The sequence below is a fragment of the Lissotriton vulgaris genome, unplaced genomic scaffold, assembly GCF_964263255.1.
Source record: "Lissotriton vulgaris unplaced genomic scaffold, aLisVul1.2 SCAFFOLD_749, whole genome shotgun sequence".
NCBI lineage: Eukaryota > Metazoa > Chordata > Amphibia > Caudata > Salamandridae > Lissotriton > Lissotriton vulgaris.
This window is the reverse complement of record NW_028245947.1, coordinates 677,474-697,866: the sequence shown is the minus strand read 5'-3', so window position 1 is coordinate 697,866 and position 20,393 is coordinate 677,474. Positions and strand designations below refer to the sequence as shown.

The following is a 20,393-nucleotide window of genomic DNA, read 5'->3' as shown; positions in this document are numbered from 1 at the left end:
ATACAATTCCTATACAAACATCCCTTTCTAATATCAGAACAGAATCAGATCCACCTGCAAACATGCCTCATATGCGTCTGTTTCAAACAAATACATAATAGAATGATTTAAGCCAGTGTTCCCGAAATGTGGGTCTCAAGCCGATTTTTGATGGGTCGTGAAAGTCCATTCAATAAATAAAGATGCCTTTGAATGCTGTATTTATCTTTACCGTGCTTCAAAGACAGAGGTCACATGTCAGGCTTTCTCTTCTGACAAATTGCTGCTTATTTATTTTAACATGGGTATTGGTGTTTACAAACTACACTCATTTTGCAGTCAGAGAAAGAAAAGTGAAGGGAAGCATGTGACAATATATCTCGGGTACAGAGAGTGTGAAAGGAAAGGCTGTATGATATCATTTTTTAACACAACAAAATGCAAATATCTGTAAATCAACTGTACGCATTCAGCATGGAGGAAAGCCTAGTTGATCTTTCATCTTTTCTAGGGCAACTGCAAGGCGACCTGAAAATAGTGATGGGAGGGGACTTCAACTGTCATTTTGAACCCCTGGAAGGCTTAATGGAAGGCGCCTTTACCGCCGAGGATGACCATTGGGGAGTTCCACCTTCTGCCTCACCTCATCCCAAAGCTTGGTCCCCGCTGGTAGTACAACTTACCTCTCTTACTCTGAACTTTGCACTGAGGGCGTGCAACGGACGCACCCCTTCTGACACTCCTTCGGTGTGCACTTTTAACAAAAAGGGCCATGAGTCAAGGTTGGACTATATATTTATAGATATTTCCCTGTGGCCCAAAGTTCAAGATTTTAGAGTGATCCCGAGGACAGACAGTGACCACAATTCCCTTCTGTTGGAGATCCAGCACCCTGCTCCTGCTGTAGGGCTGCCAACCGTCGATTCTGGAGTCGACCAGGGAGACTTACTACTCACTACGAGTAGGCGCCGGGTGAAATGGGGGAAGTTAGTTGACAAAGAAGAAGCTATAAATAACCTCTATGGCATAGCACTCCCCAGGTTCCAGGAGGTGGATGCTCTCATCAATCAACCAAGACCCTCTGATTACAATGAGAGACTATATGGCATTCACCAGGCCTTAGTGAGGGACCTCGCAGATGTCTTTAACCCGGCGCTGCCCACCAGAAGGAAAAAGACTCGCGCCCCGACTTGGTATACCTCTACTTGTAGGAAAACCAAGTCTGAGCTACTTGCCGCAATTAAAGAGGGTAGCGATAAGGTGAAGGTTGCAGCCCTCAGGAGGGGATACAAGTTAGCATTGGCCAACGCAAGGGCAGAATGGGATTGGAACCACTGGCATGAACTGACTGAAGCCCTTGAATCCAAAGACTCTAGAAAATGTTGGGCTCTGGTAAATAATGGGACAGGGGATTTGTCACCCGCAGTAGAACCCAACATTGCCCCTTCTATCTGGGAGGCCCACTTTGGGACATTATATCAAGAAACCACTCTCTGGCCTGAAGGGATGGTGCTGGAGTCCCCCTGTCCCCCGGATGTGTCCCTGGAATTTTCCTTGGGGGAGGTGAAGTTAGCTCTGGAGCGCTTGGCGCTGGGGAAGGCACCAGGGTTGGATAAGCTGCCTGGTGATTTGTTCAGATACCATCCTGACATCTGGGGCCCGTACTTTCTTGTTCTTTTTAATGCTATACTGGGAGGTATGGCGGTCCCTTCCTCTTGGCTAGGGGCTGAAATAGTTCCGATTTACAAGAAAGGGTCCCCCTTGAGCCCGGCAAACTATAGGCCTATTAGCCTGATAGATGTTCCCCAAAAGCTTTTTGCGCGCCTCATTTTGAACCATCTATTAGACTGGGTGGAGGAAAATTACATCATGAGTCCCCTGCAGGCTGGCTTCAGGAAAAACACGTCGACCATGGACCAGATCTTCCGCCTCGTTCTCCTCTACTGGAAGACGGTGAGGATCGAGGGGGGGAGATTGTACATGGTCTTCGTGGATCTGAGGTCAGCCTTTGACCTAGTCCCGCGCAGGAAACTGTGGGAGGTGCTGGAAAAGCTAGGAATTCCCCCCCAGTTACTTAACATCTTAGCCAGGCTGCATGAAAACAACTTTGCACAAGTCAGGTGTGGGAGAGATGGCAAACTTTCATCCAGGTTTCCTGTCCGTCGAGGCGTGAGGCAGGGTTGTGTCCTGGCACCGACCCTGTTTTGTTTATTCATCAATAACGTCATCTCACACCTGGAAAACGTTAAGGACAACGACGCCCCCTGTCTGGCAGGTAGGAAGGTACCGGCAATCATGTTTGCCGATGACACCCTCCTCCTTTCAAAATCCCCCATGGGGATCCAGAGGATCCTGGATGGATTTGGTCTTTTCTGTCATCAGCATGGGTTGGAGGTGAACACAGAAAAGACCAAGTTCATGATCTTCAACCCTCCAATCAAAACCAGGCCCAATCCCACCCTGGGGACCGCCAGCCTTGAGAGGGTGTCCACCTTCATATATCTGGGGGTAACATTGCAGGAAAACCTATCATGGTACCGCCAGATAGCACGGTCTAGGGCCAAACTGTCCCAACTGTCGGGTGCAATCCTGAAAGTGGCTAATACTTCTTCCTTCAAGCCCATAAGTCCGGCCCTTGAAACTTACAGGACCCAGGCCAAGGCTGCGGCCATGTATGGCAGTGAACTATGGGGGTACAAAGCGGTGAAGGACTTATCAACAGTTGAAAACAGTTTTTTAAGGCGCCTTCTAGCCCTTCCAAGTTCCACGTCACTTCAGCCTCTGAGAATGGACATGGGTCACCCCCCTATTGCAGAGGAGCTTGTGTCAAAACCAGTGAAGTTCTGGCACAGGCTCTGGTCTACGGACGAACTTCATCATTATAGGGAGGATCTTATCCATGTCATGAGTTTGAACCGCAGTGGCAAAATCCCCAGGCTCACCTTTGTGGAAAATGAACTGTCTGCCATCAATCTCCGTGACCTGTGGGAGGATCCCGCGCGAGGCTGCCAATCAATCTCGCGCAAAGCCCTGGCACAAATCTACAAAGCCAGGTCCCTTGCTCACCTGATGGACGCTCAAAATAGCGGCACCTTAACCTTGCGATTTTTAGAATCCAAAAATTCATATGTTTTTGAACCTTTTATGGATTTTATCTTTCCCATCCTGGCGAGGAAACTGTACGTTCAATGGAGGCTTGGCACACTCCCCATTAACTCCTACACTTGTAAGTGGACAAATGGGGGCGATAAAATATGTCCCTGTTGTAACAACCATGTGGAAGATGACCCCCACATCTTGTTTGTGTGCCCTGCATACCAAAGGCCCAGAAAATACTGGATAGCGCCGCTATGTAAGAACTTGGGGTTCAGAGAGTATGCACAGGCATACAGGATTTTGAAAACCAGCACCCTGGGTCATATTGTGTTCGCTGTTTCAAAATTTCTCATGGCCATATGGTTGATCAGAAAGAAAAGATCCACTGAAGCCCCCTGAACTCTTTTTATGTAATTTTAAATTACTCCTCGCTGGGAGAGCGGACCTTATTTAAATGTATTTTAAAATAATGTATTTTAATGTCTGTAATGTTTGCATTGCATCTTTTATGGTCTATATGGCCGAAATAAAGAATTTTTGGAATTGGAATTGGTTACTTTTATTTGTAATTCTGAAGAAAAATAGAAGCAAATCTTTTAACAGGATCAAAACAAATTAAAGCACTGTACCTGGAGATACACAAATGATTCACATTCATTGAAAACCAATATCCACACATTATCATGTCTGTGCAATAAATACAGTTTGCTCAGTAAAACTGAATGTCTTTGCAAATTTAGTGATCATTTCAATAGAAAATGTTCTATCTGTAAATGATAGAGCTCTGACACACAATGCTTTAGTTACATGAAAAATCATCCACCTCATGTCCACCAAAGCTAGGTGGGTCAGGAAAGTTTGTTGTTCTAAAAAATGGTCATTGCTCTACAAAGTTTGGGAAGCACTGTTCTATGCAAATGACAGAGGCATATTTTACCTGACAAACCGGAAGGACCTGCAAATAGGACTTACCACATATATTACTGCTAATAATATAACCTGTCAAAGGATAAACTGTTCAATATCATTACAGACCAACTAGAACAACCAAAAGACGCAACAATGTATATAACTTTCTGTAATGTTCTATAACTTCATTTGCTGGCTTCTTTTCATGAACTGGATTCTCACGTATACCAGCATGGACTTTTTTGTACATTTCTTCCATCTGGCCATAGACAACATCCATCAACCCTCCTTTCTACAGTTTTTACCTCCTCAGATTGTATGCTACCTCACAACACCAACTCCCTCTATATTCATAAAATGCTGGATGAAAAATGTCCTTGAATTAAATCTATTGATCGTTTGCTGTCTTTCCTTTCTGTCGAATGACCATCTCCCTAACCTCTATCCTTTACAGGCCTTCCTGTCCCCATGTGTAGGTCCTCTATTGCATGCCTGTCTGCCTCACTCTCTATTATATTTCTCCCACTGGCCATGCCGACCCACCCTCCTCTAGCCTATCAACTAATTGTACTTTTCATTTGCATTAATACACACTAAGGATCCCACCAAACTCATAAAAAACGTAATCTACCACAACGAAATGGAGGGAGGCATGGATCGGTTTCCTGAGAGCACCAAACTAATCCCAAAATCCAAACGTAGCCAACAATACATAATAACCACTGGATTACCCGCTAACTTTGGGGTCTGGAGTAGCTTGCTACCTAACCATCATGTGGTTCGGTACCTCTTCAGGTGGTAGTGAGCACTATATAAATGCAATTACAGTACCGTTAAAACACACTGTAACCAAACTATGCCATTAAACAAACTAAATGTTGACATCCCTGCAACCATAAAGTATGATCATCCTCACTAATCTTCACCATCAACCTGGCAAAAAATACTGTTAATCAAGCCAAAGCTGTGTCCTAACCCTAAAAAACTAAGATAGCAACTTGCACAAGCTATGCCATTAACCAACATGTCAACTTCCTTTACTACTAAAACTATAAGGGATGTTCAGACAATACATTCAATAATAATCCTGCTCGGCTGTCAAAACACCGGAAATAAAGTGGAGAGCATGGGCTATGACTAAAAATGTACTAATGAGGATATGCAAGCATAAGCTAATAATACAATAGAGGCATACATTTCCAACATCAAATTGTCTGTAAGAAATAGGGATTGTAAAAATGTTTTGTTCTATTGCGCAGTTATGAGATAAATGGAAGTTGCCCTCTTCACTCTGGCAATATGGCAAGAGTCAGGTACGGCCCAGGAGGCAATTGCACAGAACATTTTCTGGTAGGAAAGGGCGACCGGCAAGGTTGTGTGCTGGTGCCCTTACTTTTCAGCCTTTTCTAAATGATGTAGCAGATTATTTGGTGGTAGAACCCCTAGATGTGCCCACTTTAGTCAGAAGGAGGATTCTGATACTACTATTTGCGAATGACACAGTATTGATAGAGTGAACAGGAAATGCAACCCACAGGCTATTAAAGCATTTTGAGGATTACTGCGGCAAGAAATCACTGACCATTAATGGTAGTCAAATAAAGAGCATGTTTTTGAAGCTGTCCTCCACCCTTAAGCAGAATCCTTTGAGTTATGGTGTGCCCATAGAAACTGTTAGGCAGTTTGATTAACTGGAGATACAGTTTGCAGAGAACTTGCACTGGGGTAGCCACATACAGAAGGTAACTACTGTCCTGAGACAAATGGCCGGGTCGGTTCTGAAGTTTAGGCATAAGGCAGGTGCCAGCAATATTAGTGTTACCCTGCAAATATATAAACAAAGGGCAGTGGCGGAAGCTCTAAGGGGTGGAGCTCTGGGGGTATGCAAATGTACGTCCACTGCAAGTGGCCAAGGACAACTTCTTAAGAGCCTTGCTGAGTGTTGTGTCCTAGCAGACACAGTCTAAGGGGTTAATATTGTAAGCCTACACTAAACACCCACCCACCACTGATGTCACGAGGCACGTGACATCAGTCAATAAAAGGAGCCGAGCGCACGTGCTTGTGGTTTACTAACCCACTACCTAACGGGTGTCTGTGTCACACTTATTACTAGCATGTGGGCATAGGGCCCACAACGCAACAATGGCGACGACAGAGTGGTTCTAACTCCACGCGACACAGCCACTGCTAAAAAGGGGGAGAGAATCCTGCCCGAGCGAAGGGCACCCCGAGAGGAAGCAGCGCCGGCCGCCGAGTGCCCACGGGGCGTGCACCGGGCCCCGGGCCGAGCCTTTGATAAGGAGGTGATCGGGAGCCGACCCCGCACCTCTCTGGCCCCACCGGGAGCTGTCCTGCTGAGCGAGGCGCTCGAGGATAAAGCGGACCGTGCGGGGCCCACCCGCCACGGCCGCAGCCGAAGAAAAGGCCCGGAGGCCAAAGGTGAGCCCGAGTGCCATAAATGCCCCCTGGGGGTCGCGCATGCCAGGAGCGACCCCCCTTATGACGGTAGATGAAGCGGAGCCCACCTGCATGACCAGCGCGCCTCGCCGGGCGTGAGTGTGCCCCCAGAGAACTTTAAATGAAGCACGACTCGCGGAGCCCACCCGACACGCAAGTGGAAGAGCGACAACACCAAAGAAACTAAAAGTGCAAGGAACAAAGCTACACTGAAGATGTATCACGACGGTACCAAGTGAAGCCAGAACTTGCCACTGCAATGCACACTGACGTGCAATGGAAGAGTAACGCTAAGTTACCCCGCAGCCAAAAGGAGGCGAAGCAACCAAGCACGGTCAACGCCCCAAGAAGCTAAAGAGCCTCACCGGAAGCGAGCACGAGAAGTGCATCCACTGGAAAAGGTCCATGGAGCCGTGAAGTAACCCTCCGGAAAAAGCAGAGCACACGAAGAGCGCAGGCGAAACTGCGCCAACGTAAAAGCACTGCAGCAGAAGCACATGGCGATCCCAATGATCGCAGATAGCAAGAAGACTCACGAAGAGCAAGATGTCCACCCCATCTGGTAGCAAAGAAGATCGCCCAAGAAAAAGAGAATGATCCGACAAGCCAGACGGGCGCCCAAACAAAAGCCGATCACCAAGATGATCGCCCGTGACGGTAAAAGAAGATAACCGACCTGCCAACAGGTCGCCGGAATACTGAACCGCCACAAAGGCTCAGCAAAGGTATTCTGTCAAGAAGTCAGGGAAGATGTTGTGCCGTAAGACGTCCGTCAACTGAGAGATCAGGAGAATGTCCGAAAGAAGACCCGGAGAGACGGACGCAACACTCACAAGAAAAGAAGTAAAAGGAGGCAAGAGAGAAGATCGTAATGACCGGCCCAGTCACTGAAGAGTGGAGAGAAGACCGTGTCCTAATGACAGGACAAGACCAGACGGAAACAGGCGGAGTGCACGCTGCTTGAAGAAGCCTGGTCAGCAAGACAAAGGAAGAAAGGTGACCGCACTGCGTCACGAAAAGGAGAAAAGGAAGAAGTAAGAAGTCATGTGGCACGACGCCAAGAACAACATCTGGAAAAGGTGAGGAGAGGTGTGATAAGTCTACACACTTGAAAGAAGAAGAGGTGACGCACCACAACATCGTATACAGTAACCCACACGTCCAGGAGAACACTGAGAGCACCAATAACAGAACAGCTACCCATTCACAGGACCCCGACGACCCGTGGACGGTAGGAGAGCACAGGCCGGACCATTGGCAACACCCACCTTTGGGATTGAACGGAAGTCTGGAAGCGGAGGGAGCTCAGATGGCCTGAATAAGGAGAACTGACCGATCCCCACCAGCCCGTGGAGATCCAAGGGGCAAAGGCCTCAGGGACACCGGTGGCAGAGGGTCCCGACACAAGAGATGGATCCATCGCCGTCTCACCTGCACGTCCCGGGGAGAAGAGGGACTTGTGCGCAAAGGAAGGAGTCAACAACTACCCTTCAGGTGGAGCTACGGACTTTGTGAGGTAGTACCCTCATCGTCTCCTCCATTCACACGCAGACTGTGGAGTTGGAGCAACGCTGTGGAATAATACCCGGCCTAGTGGAAACCTGACTTTAAAGGACCTCTGGTATATCTTGTGGCAGGAGAATACCCGCGAGACGGGCATCCTAGTGAGAAGAATGTCTTTCAAACACTCTATCCTTGCAATGTGAAGCCAAGCTGCTGACAGTGAAGAAACCGACGGACCAGCAGAAGACAACGTCATCCTAGTCTAACATCTGGTCATCCTGTTTGACGTCATCCTCAAAAGCAAGATCTCAGTGGACTGACCAACACACGTCCACGGCGCAAGCAAAGAAGAGCACACCCACCGATAACCAAGACGTCAAGCCAAGAAGAAATAAAGCTTCAGCAGCAATTTCCACCGTCGTCATCAAGCAAGCAGCTGAAGAGACTCAGTGTAAATTTGTAGTTATTGTATATTTGTGTATTTCCTCCCACAGAGTCGGACTTTTGTCTTTCCTTAATTTTTATTAAATTTTGGGAGGAATGTTGTGTCCTAGCAGACACAGTCTAAGGGGTTAATATTGTAAGCCTACACTAAACACTCACCCACCACTGATGTCACGAGGCACGTGACATCAGTCAATAAAAGGAGCCGAGCGCACGTGCTCGTGGCTTACTAACCCACTACCTAACTGGTGTCTGTGTCACACTTATTACTAGCATGTGGGCCTAGGGCCCACTGAGGTCGGATCCGGCCACTACCTGATTGGCACGCTATGCGGAGCTTAGTTTTACTCCAATATCAGAAAAGCAGCCCTTAGGCCAGTGCTCTATTGGGTCAGGCTGGTAAGAATCCATAGGGCAGCGATATATTTGAGAACCCTGGAAGAGGTTTCTTCCAGCTGTGGCCGTGGGGGAAGCACATGGTTGTCCTATGTACAGAATGTTCTGAATGAGCTACAGATGGAGTTCTTGTGGGCGGATCCCTGTAGTTAAGACAGGATACTGCAGATCTGATCAAAGACTGAAACTGTGAATGCATGCAGACGAGGAAGTGGCTCTCGTGGAGGCCAGGATCTATCTCATGCATACTTTAACAACGCTTATGGTCTTTTCTGCACTGGATATCTGGATTCGATATACCCTGAGCTGAAACGAACACTGTAGGTAAAATACAAACCGGGTATTCTGCTGACCGTGTACTATTTAATCCGTATCCATAGGCTCGCTGTTGGGTCTGCCCACTATGACTGTAGCTTTGGATGGACAGACAACTTAACTCATTTTGTTCTGTTTTGCAGAAAACACTCCAATCAGATAATCCATGCGGAGCTCTTTCTTCCTTTTTCGTGTGGTTTTATGGATATCTCATTATGCATTAAGTTATAAGTTGTTGCCTGACCTGTATACTCTCCTAATGGTCCTCTGCACATGCACTTTAACATATTTTCGTCCTGCATTGATGAATTAGTTGATTATTTTTACTGGAATCGAGTACAGTGCTCAATGCATCATGTCACCATGCCACCCAGTTGATTGTGTTGCACATGTTTCCTTTTGATTTGTTTTTAAAGAAGTAAGTTATTGTATTTTCTATTTGTTTTTAATTACAGTTTTAACTATTGTAATGCTGGCAGCTGAAGCAAAAAAACAATAAATGAAAATATATTTTGCATTGTGTAATTGCATTAGGTAAATTACTTTAGCATTGATGAAGTAGCCGAACACTTTACATATCAGAAGGATTTACAGGGTTTATGATGTCGATTTACAAAGAATAACCAAAAGACAAATGAGTTACAGACATGGAGTATGGGTTACACGTGGACCTGGGGTAGGTAGGCCAGGGTGGTGCCCTGCTTTGCAACAGAAGTGCTGAGATTCTCTTTTACCTAAGCTTATTGCTGCCCGCCTTAAGTAAGATGCAGTGAGACCTAATTGATTTTTGGCCGGTAGGAGTCGCCATCAGAGATACAGTGTTAGGTGTTAATGGGACCCGTCACACTTGTACCATAGCCACCATCAGTGAATTCACCTCAGAGCCCTTTAACATTATTCAATTAAATAAAATATTTGGCATGGATAGAGTTGCGGAGTAATATGAACGGACTCTGAATTGTCGAATTCAGGTGGGCTGCCACATAGAAGATGGCCTACACTACTCTCGGCTGGTGTTGAGGCTGTGTGAGGGCGGTGTTTGTGAGATAGAACAAGAGGGCAAAAGTTGGTCTCTGACTGGCAAGTCATGCTTTACTTGCAGAGGTTTAGCTGTAACCACGCTCTCTCAGTGGTAATTTGCCTACAAGATTAATAAAGGGAGGTTGGAATTCACATGGAAGATCAGTGGTTTTGCAAAGCCTAGGAGGGAATAAAAGTAATCCTTCAGACCACAGGCAGAGGGGATAAGTTCTGTGTTAGTAGCATTTGGGGGGGGGGGGGGGGGGGGACTGACATTCAGCAATAGGTAAATCAGATTTTGGGGTAGAGTTGCATCTCAGTGGATTGTAAGTGTATGGAAAATCTATGGCTTCAGAAAAGAACCTTTGGGGACCGATTGACGAAGGCATTTACGAGTATGTAAAGTGTTACGCCAGTAGTCCTTGCACAAACTCATACGTCCATTAGATATGTGGCTGAAATAGTAGGTAGTGATGATGGGTGAAGAGTTTTAGAGTTCTTTGGATTGGATGGCACTTAAGATGGTTGACGGCTGTTCTGTGGCTGGTAAGCATCACATACTGATGTCTTGGTTGAGCAATACTCTATGGAGTTTGGAACATACATACAGGCCAATGTACAAAGGTATTTATGAGTGTGTGAGTGGGTATCAAAGGGGTACCTCATCCGTGCTCACTAATGACTTTGTGAATCGGCCCCATAATGTTGTGTACATTCTTGTCTGTAGACCCCAACTGACGTGCACCTGAAGGTCCCATGTGTTGCCTCGCCGTTACCAATGCCTCCTTCTCTTTCAGAGGTGTGGTCAGGCTGGATGTGAATCTGCAATCCCTCGACATCAATCAGTGCTCCAGCAGCCCCGGGTGGTTCACAGGCACACATCTGTGTGACCTGAACAGCACAGAGGTAAGTTACCCCGCATACCATTTCTGAACATGTAGCTACGATTTAAAACCACTTTTGCTCGAGTATGGTAATGGACCGCATGTTGCTACTATGAAATATCTGTGTGAATTAAATGATGTAAGGGTTTGTCTTAATGTAGCACTTTTCTTTATTAATGCAATTAACACACGCAAAAGTACCGTTGACCTGTGACTCCAATCAGTCCAAATCGAGTTTGTACCCCCTCTTTAAATATTTTAAGTGTATTTAGGTATGATCAAAGTTTTTTATAACTTACATTGAGGACTGTCTTGTATAATCTTTTATAAATCGCCTGCTATGTATGTGTATTACATACAGCTTTCATTCATGTATACTTTTATGGTTGTTTTAAACACACTGAATAAGGGGCTCAATTAGGATGGCATCCTGTCGGAGGACGGAACCGTCCGCCACAGGGGCGGAGGTCCCGTGCCTCGAATTAGGATGCACCCGCCACAATGCTAAAAATGCATGTTGTGCGTTTCAAAGCACAACATGACAGGCACTGCGCGGTGCCTGCCATGTTGTATTTTGAAACGCAGGGGGGTACCATAGGTACCCCCCATGTGCACCCCCCACCCCCACCTTCACTCTGGGGGCCCGCAACGGGCCCCCAAAGCAAAGACCGTATGCCTTTTCATGGCGGAATTGCCACCACAGAAAGGCATTGCCCACAGTACATCCTAATATGGCTGGCGGTGTCTGATAGACACCGCAACCATATTAGAACTTTTTCACTGCGGTCGCAAGGCAACCGCAGCGGAAAAGCGGCAGACGGACTTCCCGTCCGCCGCGGTCCCCCCGCCATTGTAATATGGCAGGTGGTAAATGGGTGGCGGACGGGTACGGATGGCGGACGATCGCCACCGCCTGCATGGCGGTGGCGATCCGTCCGCCATCCTAATCGGCCCCAAAGTTTTGAATTGAACTGAATTGAACATGTAGATGTTATGAAGAGTTAAAGAGTTAAAGATAATCTACAATAGTAAAAAAGACCCATTTCTGACTGCTGCACAGACTTTAGGGCTGTGTGACCGGTGCTGCTGCACTGGGCGCCGAGCTCGGAGGGAGGCCACTTGCTCTCTAAATGAAATAAGCACCATTGTCAGTCATTCATTTCCACAACCTCTTTTGCAGTGGAAATAAAAGACAGGTAGTGGCACTCACGAAAGACTAAGTGCTTCGGAAAACTGCCCTAATAAGGTGCGCATTCACCCTCTATGTGCAGGGTGGGACTGACCACCAACCCCAGCCGACTTTGTGACCCCTAAGTTTGATGATAGGTGCCTTTGCTTACTAAGGGTTCTCCTTCTGTCATTGACGTCTGTTTTGTTAGCGAAATCGTTTAGTAAAATACAGCCATTTTTCTGCGGAATACCTGCATGCTGGTTTGGGGGGCTGTGGTCTCTTAGAGGGGCGGTGCTGCCATTCCCTTTGACCTGATGCTAGCCCCTTGTGCAGCACACTTGAGGTCCCCATTTAAAAAAAAATGTTATTATAAGTTTTTAACGCTGGGAGCAGACTGCGCAAACTCACCACAGACACTGACGAAACCCATTGGCTGGTTGTTTGCAACACTCTGAGTGAAACACATTGATTTACACACCTGTTGGATTAATTGTCTTTGTAGAATAAGTGTGTGATGCAAGGAGCTCTGACACACTACACGTGAATGAGCAGTGCTTTAAAAGAAGTAAAATAAATGTGAGAGAAGGGCTCTAGAGAGATGAGATGCATCGTTGAAGCGTGGTAGTGAGGAAATGTGTGGAGAAGTAGGGCATTGGGGCGCTAACAAAGATTGTCTGGCAGCCTTCTGCACCCTTATATTCAGTAATGCAAGGTTTGTAACCTATAATCTAGGCAAAACCAGAGAACCTGGGCTTGTAAACTATGAGCATGGCTAGCTTATTTCAACATTATGGTAAATGTACTTGTGGAAGCAATCTATTTTTACTGCGTGTCGAACGTTCCTTCTCTAATAAATCCTTGAAACACAAAAAGAAGTTGTGATGATCTCTGGGAAGAAAACTTGTTAAGATCTCTGATCAATCCAAGGACTGTTTACTTAGCTGAGTACTACTGAGATCTGCTGAGGTGAACTAACACCAGGAGAGGCATATTGAACTTTGATGAGGCCTGATGAGGCAAGCTGAGCCCCAATAAGGCCATCTGAGGACAGTGGAGGTCTGCTGAATCCTCATGTGGTCTTCTGACCCTGATTTGAGAGGTTAAGACCTGCTAAGGCAGTGGCGGTTGCTGCCGGGCAGTAGTGGTGTGGCGGGGAGGGTTAACCCGTTAACCGCAGCATAAATTCCGCTGCGGTGTAGGTGATTTCTTGCGCGGGCGGGTCTGCATCGGCCAACGGATATGCACAGCACTACGGAGGTAGTGCTCTCGATTGCCGTTGGCCAACGGCAGCAGCAAAAGGGTTAAAAAAAAGAAAAGATCACTTACCTGCTGGCCGACTGGCCGGCTGTGCCTTCCTCCGTCATCTACTTCTGTGAAACGGAAGCACACAGGCTCCCAGACTCCCCTAGCCAACCACAATGCTGCTGTCATCAGCATGACAGCGCTGGTGATTGGTCTGAGTGCCATGGATCGGCATTCAAACAGGAAGTGTGAGCCTGTGCATGTTCTCCACCCAGGCTGTGCAATACAGCCGGGTGGATAACATGCTAAGTGTGCATGACTGTTTGGCTGGCCTGCCAAACCGTAGTGCGCACATATGTGCACTCACCACTCCTACCCAGCTGGCTGTGATGACAGCCAAGCCCCGCCCCAAAACTGGCTTCAACAGGAAAAAAAAAAATGATCATAACATCGTGTTATTATCATTTTATTTTTCCTTTTTTGCACTGCTGAAAGCTCTGGGGCGACGGTCCGCCTTAGTGCAGGAGCCACCCCTGCTAGAAGCCTATTGTGGCAAGTTGAAGGCTGCTTAGGACAGTAGAAGGCAGTCGAGGCCTGTTGACTCCTGAGGTCTGCTGAGGTCAACCGTGGCAGGTTGAGATCTGCTAAGGCCATATGAGGGCAGTGGAGACCGGCTGAAGCCTGGTGAGACCAACTGATGTCAGCAGAGGCCTGCTATGGCAAGATCTGGTCTCCGGACACTGTGGATGCAAGCTGAGACTTGCTGAAGACTACATAGGGCACAAGAGTTGTGGGTGGCAGCTGAGGCCCACTGATCGTCCTCCAGGGAAAAAACACACATCATTTTGAGGCGATTTTTTTTGCACTTCTCTTATGAATGCATATAATTTTCTGACTTGACCCCCATGTTTCTTTTTTTAAGGCTTACAAAGAGACACGTTTGCAAAACAATGTTTACTGTTGATGTAGGTAACCCTCCAATTAAGGCCATGTTGGAAAGAAAAGCAGTGATTGTTCTTTTGCCCCTATAGAGTTTGATTTGCAGTTGACCCCATATTGCAGAAGGAGTCCCAAAAAACCTACAAAAAGCTTTGGAGGCTATGGGACCCCGTATACAACAATGGGGCCCTGCATACCACACGGTAGACATGCTTTGGAGCAGTTTCGGAAAAAGTCACTCTTCCAAATACATTCCCATGTTACTTTTGGGGAATTTCTTTTCTAGACACTCACTACTGTTTTAAGCACTCCTTTGGCCTGCTCATTTACACGGTTGCTAATGGGATCCTTTAGACAGGTGCTTCACAGAAAAGAGAACATCAATGTAGGGAAAAAAAGGTGATGAATTGCAAAGTGCAAAGAAGGGCTTTTCAAAACTGCTAAATGCCGGTGATACAATTGTCCATTGGTGTAAATGTTTGCAAGTCACAAGGAAGCTACTCTAGACAGAGAAGACAGACTCATCTTCAAGATAAATAACAAACAAGAGCAGACACCTATCTCAAAAACATGATGTCACAGTAATAGGAAAGTGGCTCTAAAACTTTTTGTAATATTGTGCTGTAGTATTTCTATAGTGCTTTCCTACCTCACGATGGTGTCCTATTGTGCATTTTGGTAGGTCTAGAAAGTAGCTACCTTATTCATAGTCACAGAACGGTGTTGGTAGAGGTATCACTTATGAGTAGCATATTATGATGTTTAAATGGAACTAATTACTCAAGACGTAAAAATCAGGTCTCACATGATGGAGCATGTATGTTATAGAGCATTAGCCAAAGTCTCCTGATGTACAGTAACATCTGACGGAAATATGTAAAGCAGGTGAATTCCTTCCATGAGATTGCCCCAGCTACAGCCAACCTCAAAGTCATGATACCAGCTGCTATAAAAAGATACTAAACTTAAATAAAATTGACCAAAATAAATGATATCGGAAAATTGAAGGCAGATGAGGACTAAAAGAATCATAGCATCAGGATTTAACCAACCTGTTCTAGGTAAATTTCCAGCCACAACACTAGAGAAAATTGGGTCAATGGAGAAAACAAATGTCATATACACCGATTTACCAACGTTCTGCTGGAATGTCAGAAAACCAGATAATAATATGTCACTTTCTCACTATTCAACACAATCCCAATACTTCAATGGGATAAAGTAAATCGACAAGGAAAAAGGGGAATGGGAAAAGAGAGAAAAGCGAAACTCTGTTCGTAGCCTCCTCTATCTATTATTGTCCTTGCCTCAGTTAACATGGAAGGGTGGGTAATGCCCTATAGGATGAGCAGAAAATATATAATTAGTGTGCAGATATATACATTTTGACTTAGAGGGTGTAGCATAGTACTAACAAAATATTTTATTAATGCTAACACTCATTCTGAGGTTCCAATCTCAGCCTTTCTCCCTCTCATTCTTTTGGATTTAGAAATATTCTGTGTGTTCTAGTCTTTTTTTTATTTGAATACGTATTTTATGTAAATGTAAATGTGGGTGTACTTGTAAAGCACACTGTGACTCCAAGGAGTATCCTGGCGCTGAAGACCGCTGGGGAACCCGTCCTGGTTTTCCCTGTGAGTTGGTCCCTTTCGGGGTATCTCCAAGGTGAAACCAGACATCCCCGGCATCTGTGGGGGGCCGTTGCAGAGATGAGGCAAGCTTAATGCCGAGAGTTGCCGAGTGTGTTCCCTGGTTAGAGTAGGCACCGAGGCGAGAATTATCGAGTCTGTTTCACCCTGGTCCACGACCCTGCCGCATCGGGAATTGAACCCCGGTCCCGGGCCGTTCTCTGCTTACGGGTCTGCTGCCTCTAACCAGTGAGCCACACCACCCCACTTATTGGTTTTACATGTTAATCATACACTATCCATAGTCACAGGCCATCAACATGAATCAAGCACCTCTGTAGCCTTCCCCCTCAGTACGTCCTATAAGCCAGCCAATATTAATGCCACATCATATTACAGTGACAATTTATACGTAGACATGCTATAAACCTTGAACCCCTAATCTTAATTGCCATGTAAAATACCCCCAAACCACAATAGTCCCCCTCCCTCCTCACTGGTGTGTGTAACTGTAAACGTCGTATTCCGTTTCATGTCGCGAAGCAGCCACAACTAACAACGTCCCTCAATGTACCTGTAGATGCCAAAGGGCCCCACCCAACTCAGTCCCCTCCGCCTACTCTTCCTCCGTCCGGTGATCCAGTAACGCTTGTACTAATGTTTCCCATGCGTTTGCTGAATCTAATGCCTGTTCATTATTAAGCCGCCTTGCCTGCTAATATCTAAGTACACTCTCACTGCCTGCTCATTTCAAGAACTAAGCCTTCCATCTCTTACTATTAGGACCATCTTTCGCCTTCCAGTGCCTCGTGATCTCCCTTTTTGCTAGCTACAGCCCCATGTCTAAAAATGTGCTTGTCACCTTGGTTTTAGACGTGTGAGGAAACCAGTGCAGTAGGCATGTTACTATGTCAAAGGTTAACTGTCGCTCCGTTATTGTGTTCAGTATGTCTCCCACTTCTTTCCAATAGTCTCCTAATTTAGGGCATGCCCATAGCATATGTTCAAGCTCTGCCCCTTCACTCGTGCACCGGGGGCACACTGCCTCTTCTATGCAGTTTCATGCATCACCGTGTGTTCTGCGTGTCCAAGTTATTGTTTGTAGTGTGTCATACACAGCATAACTGTTAGACAGGGCCTACCGTAACTGTTTGACCATTGGTCTGAGGATGACAGTAGAAGGTTGTATGGTGTTTGATACCCTAAGTATTTAAAAACAACCTCATACAAGATTAACTAAATTACACGTTTAAACAAAATAGAATCCACTCAGAAAGTGGTAGTGATCCCTAAAGTGATGGGGAGCACACAGTGTTGTTTAAATACCCCTCACACACCAACAGGCCCCTTGCTGTCATGCTTCATCATTGGGGCCTTCGCACCCCTCTACGGGATGCGGAGTGCTGCGACTCACGGATACGTAGGAGCACTGATAGTGAACTATGTGTTTGTGTGTGTGAGAGGGAGTGTGAGTGGTGAGGTGAAAAGAGTGAAGGTTAAAAAATACCTGGCTCGTAGGAAAAAATATTTATTATGTCCTCGGCTGGTATTGTTAAAAGGGTGCAAGGGGAGGTTGATGAGTATACGTATTAGGGTATATCAACCTCTATAAAATGCGTCGACATGTTTCGGAGTACAGGGACTCCTTCTTCAGGACGAGGATATGCACGATTATCCTCACCTTACTCACATGGATATGGAATGTAAAAGTGTATTTTACCAAAAAAACACTAGGTGAAATGTACCTATGGGTGTAGAAATGTGGATGAGCTCTGTTGCGCCCAATTGGCATTTGAAGAACCTGTGGGGTGAAAAACATAATAAAACATCACAGTCGGACGTCCAGGAACAGGGAAACATTTTTTTCCAGTTATGTGAGGGTAAAAATTGAACCGAAAATAAGGTTCAAGGACCCTGTGAAATAAAACAGTAAAAAAGACATACAGTAAACAAAGACATACACTTAGTGGAAACACGCCAAAACATCTTTTCCAACATTGACTGTGGAGGAAGGGAAAGGATTTGATAATAGTGGCTTACTTATGGATCAAGGTTGTCTGACCTCATGAGCCTAAGCGTGGTATTGGGGGTTCCTTCCTCACTGCTCAATATAGCAACCTATAGGATGTTAAAGGTAGGTTTTAGGGTCATACAGTTGTACTAGGAGAAATCGGTGGCCCTTGTTTTTAAACAACCCAACTCACGGTTACTGCACGGTCTAGTAGACTGCCTTCCCCTCAACGCGGCTCCGACGATGTGTCGGGTCAAGTTGATTCTAGCCTTTTATATACCACCAGCCGTACACCACATCCAACGCCTAAATCTTCCCATTCACCATACCATTATGGAGGACGAACACGGCCTAACCTTCAGTGAGGACGATATCGACAGAATTCTTGCAGATGTCAATCCTTTTGAAGGGTTAAGCAACAGCGACCCGAGCCCAGCAGTAGCAGACTGGGATGAATTGATGAACTTAAGAAAAGTCCAAATAAGGGCGGCCCTATATGGCCTACTAATGAGGGAATATTTGAGGAATAAAATAGCCCCGCAGGGTTTATTGGTTAGAAATGAACCTTTCATCTTTCAAGATGACCTCACCTTTAAGAAAGCTTGGTCCCTTATCTCCTGGCATTGCACCAGAGATTGGCTGGTGTTGATAGTCCAAACAGCCACAAGAAAATCATTGGAATTAAAAGTTGAGATTCAGAAACTCGAAGTACAATTGAAAGCTTTCATTTCACCAGCAGACTTAAAGGGTTGGAAGAACTCAATCAGCAAATGAAGGATTTTGAGGCCGCTTTAAAACAAAGCAAATTTAACAAACTGAAAAAAGATAAGGACCGCTTTACCCCAGAGAGAGCATACCCTTACACAAGAGCTGATTATGTGACGAAAGGAAACGTGAGTGACACAGACAGCATAAGTTCGGGTGGTAGTTCCACCAGCACAAACTCAGGTGGTTTCCAACAAAGGAAACAACAGAGGGGAGGTTTCCGCCAACAGAGATCTCAATTCCCCCGCCAGAGAGGCTGGAGAGGTTTCCAGGGACCACCTCAATACAATCCGTACCAAAATCATTTCCAATTCCCTCAATACCAATTTAGCCCACCACAAATGGGACAAATGTATCCCCAATGGGTGCCAGACCAAACTACTGTACCCCAGAATGCTCAGCCTTTTTTATCATGGGGCCAAGGACCCCACAGAGGGAGGAACAAGAAGGGCAACAATGTCAACTGGCAACCCGCAGACGAAGCAGACCCAAGGGTCCATACCAGGAGTATGACAGCGAACCAAGCATCAACGAGCAAGAGGGGGACCTAGTCATTAACATAACCCCATGGCCCTTAACAAACCTACAACATGAGGTACTCAATAAGGGCTTAGGATATGTCCCCACTAATAAACCTGACCCTTTCCTTCTGCATAAAGAGAACCAGGATTTCATCAGAACCATAAAACTGAGGGCCTTCTTTAAAGATAAAGAACCATCTCAAGAAACCTCTGATACAGGTTTAAAACCAAAGTCTAGTTTTACACCCCTAGACAACCAACTCCCTGTGGAAGTATTGGTATTCGAAAAAGCCATTATGCTTGAACTGAGTAAATTAAACACCAAGCAAAATGTTTTCCAAAACATGAGCAAACTGGAGAATGAGGCGATAAGAGAACTCAAACAAAACAAAAACCTCACCATAAAACCTGCAGATAAGGGTGGGGCAGTGGTCATTCAAACCACAACTGCATATGACAAAGAATGCAGGAGACTTCTCTCTGACAGAAGGAATTATCAGGTTTTGGCAGAAGATCCCACCGAGTCTCTACGTGTGCAAATAGAGGCAATGATTGAGGAAGCCTTGGCGCACAATTGGCTTACCAAAAAAGAATCGGAATTCCTTGTTCAAAAAAGTCCCCGCACTCCTTACTTCTATACAATACCCAAGGTCCACAAAAACCTTGAAAGTCCACCAGGCCGCCCTATTGTGTCCGGCATTTCATCCATTTTAGAACCACTGTCAAAATTTGCCGATGCCTTTTTAAGACCCTTGGTGCAAGCAACAGACACGTACCTAAGAGACACCAAAGCGGTTCTGCAATTACTACAGAACCATCCTTTTGATCCTGAATCACAGATGCTGTTGAGCCTTGATGTGGAGAGTCTCTACACAAGCCTTCCACATGACGAGACACTACTGATCATTGAGGAAGTACTTCACTCTGACCGATGGAAATACCAAACCCCCCGTGGAGTGGTTATGGAGTGTATCTCGCTAGCACTTACAAAAAACTTTTTTGAATACGAGGGCACTCTTTATTGGCAAAGCCATGGAACTAGTATGGGGAGCACATTTGCGCCGAGCCTGGTGGGATTGTACGTTCACCATCTAGAATCCTCCTGGA

At 45.9% G+C, this 20,393-nt stretch overlaps 1 protein-coding gene across 1 annotated transcript in view; it reads left to right on the top strand.

Moving 5' to 3' along the window:
* LOC147666215 (metabotropic glycine receptor-like) overlaps positions 1-20,393 on the top strand; it is a 310,681-nt gene that overhangs the window by 138,136 nt on the left and 152,152 nt on the right. The window contains exon 2 of the mRNA XM_086949205.1: positions 10,920-11,028. Coding sequence (XP_086805331.1) covers positions 10,920-11,028 — 109 coding nt within the window. The remainder of the gene's footprint in view (positions 1-10,919; positions 11,029-20,393) is intronic.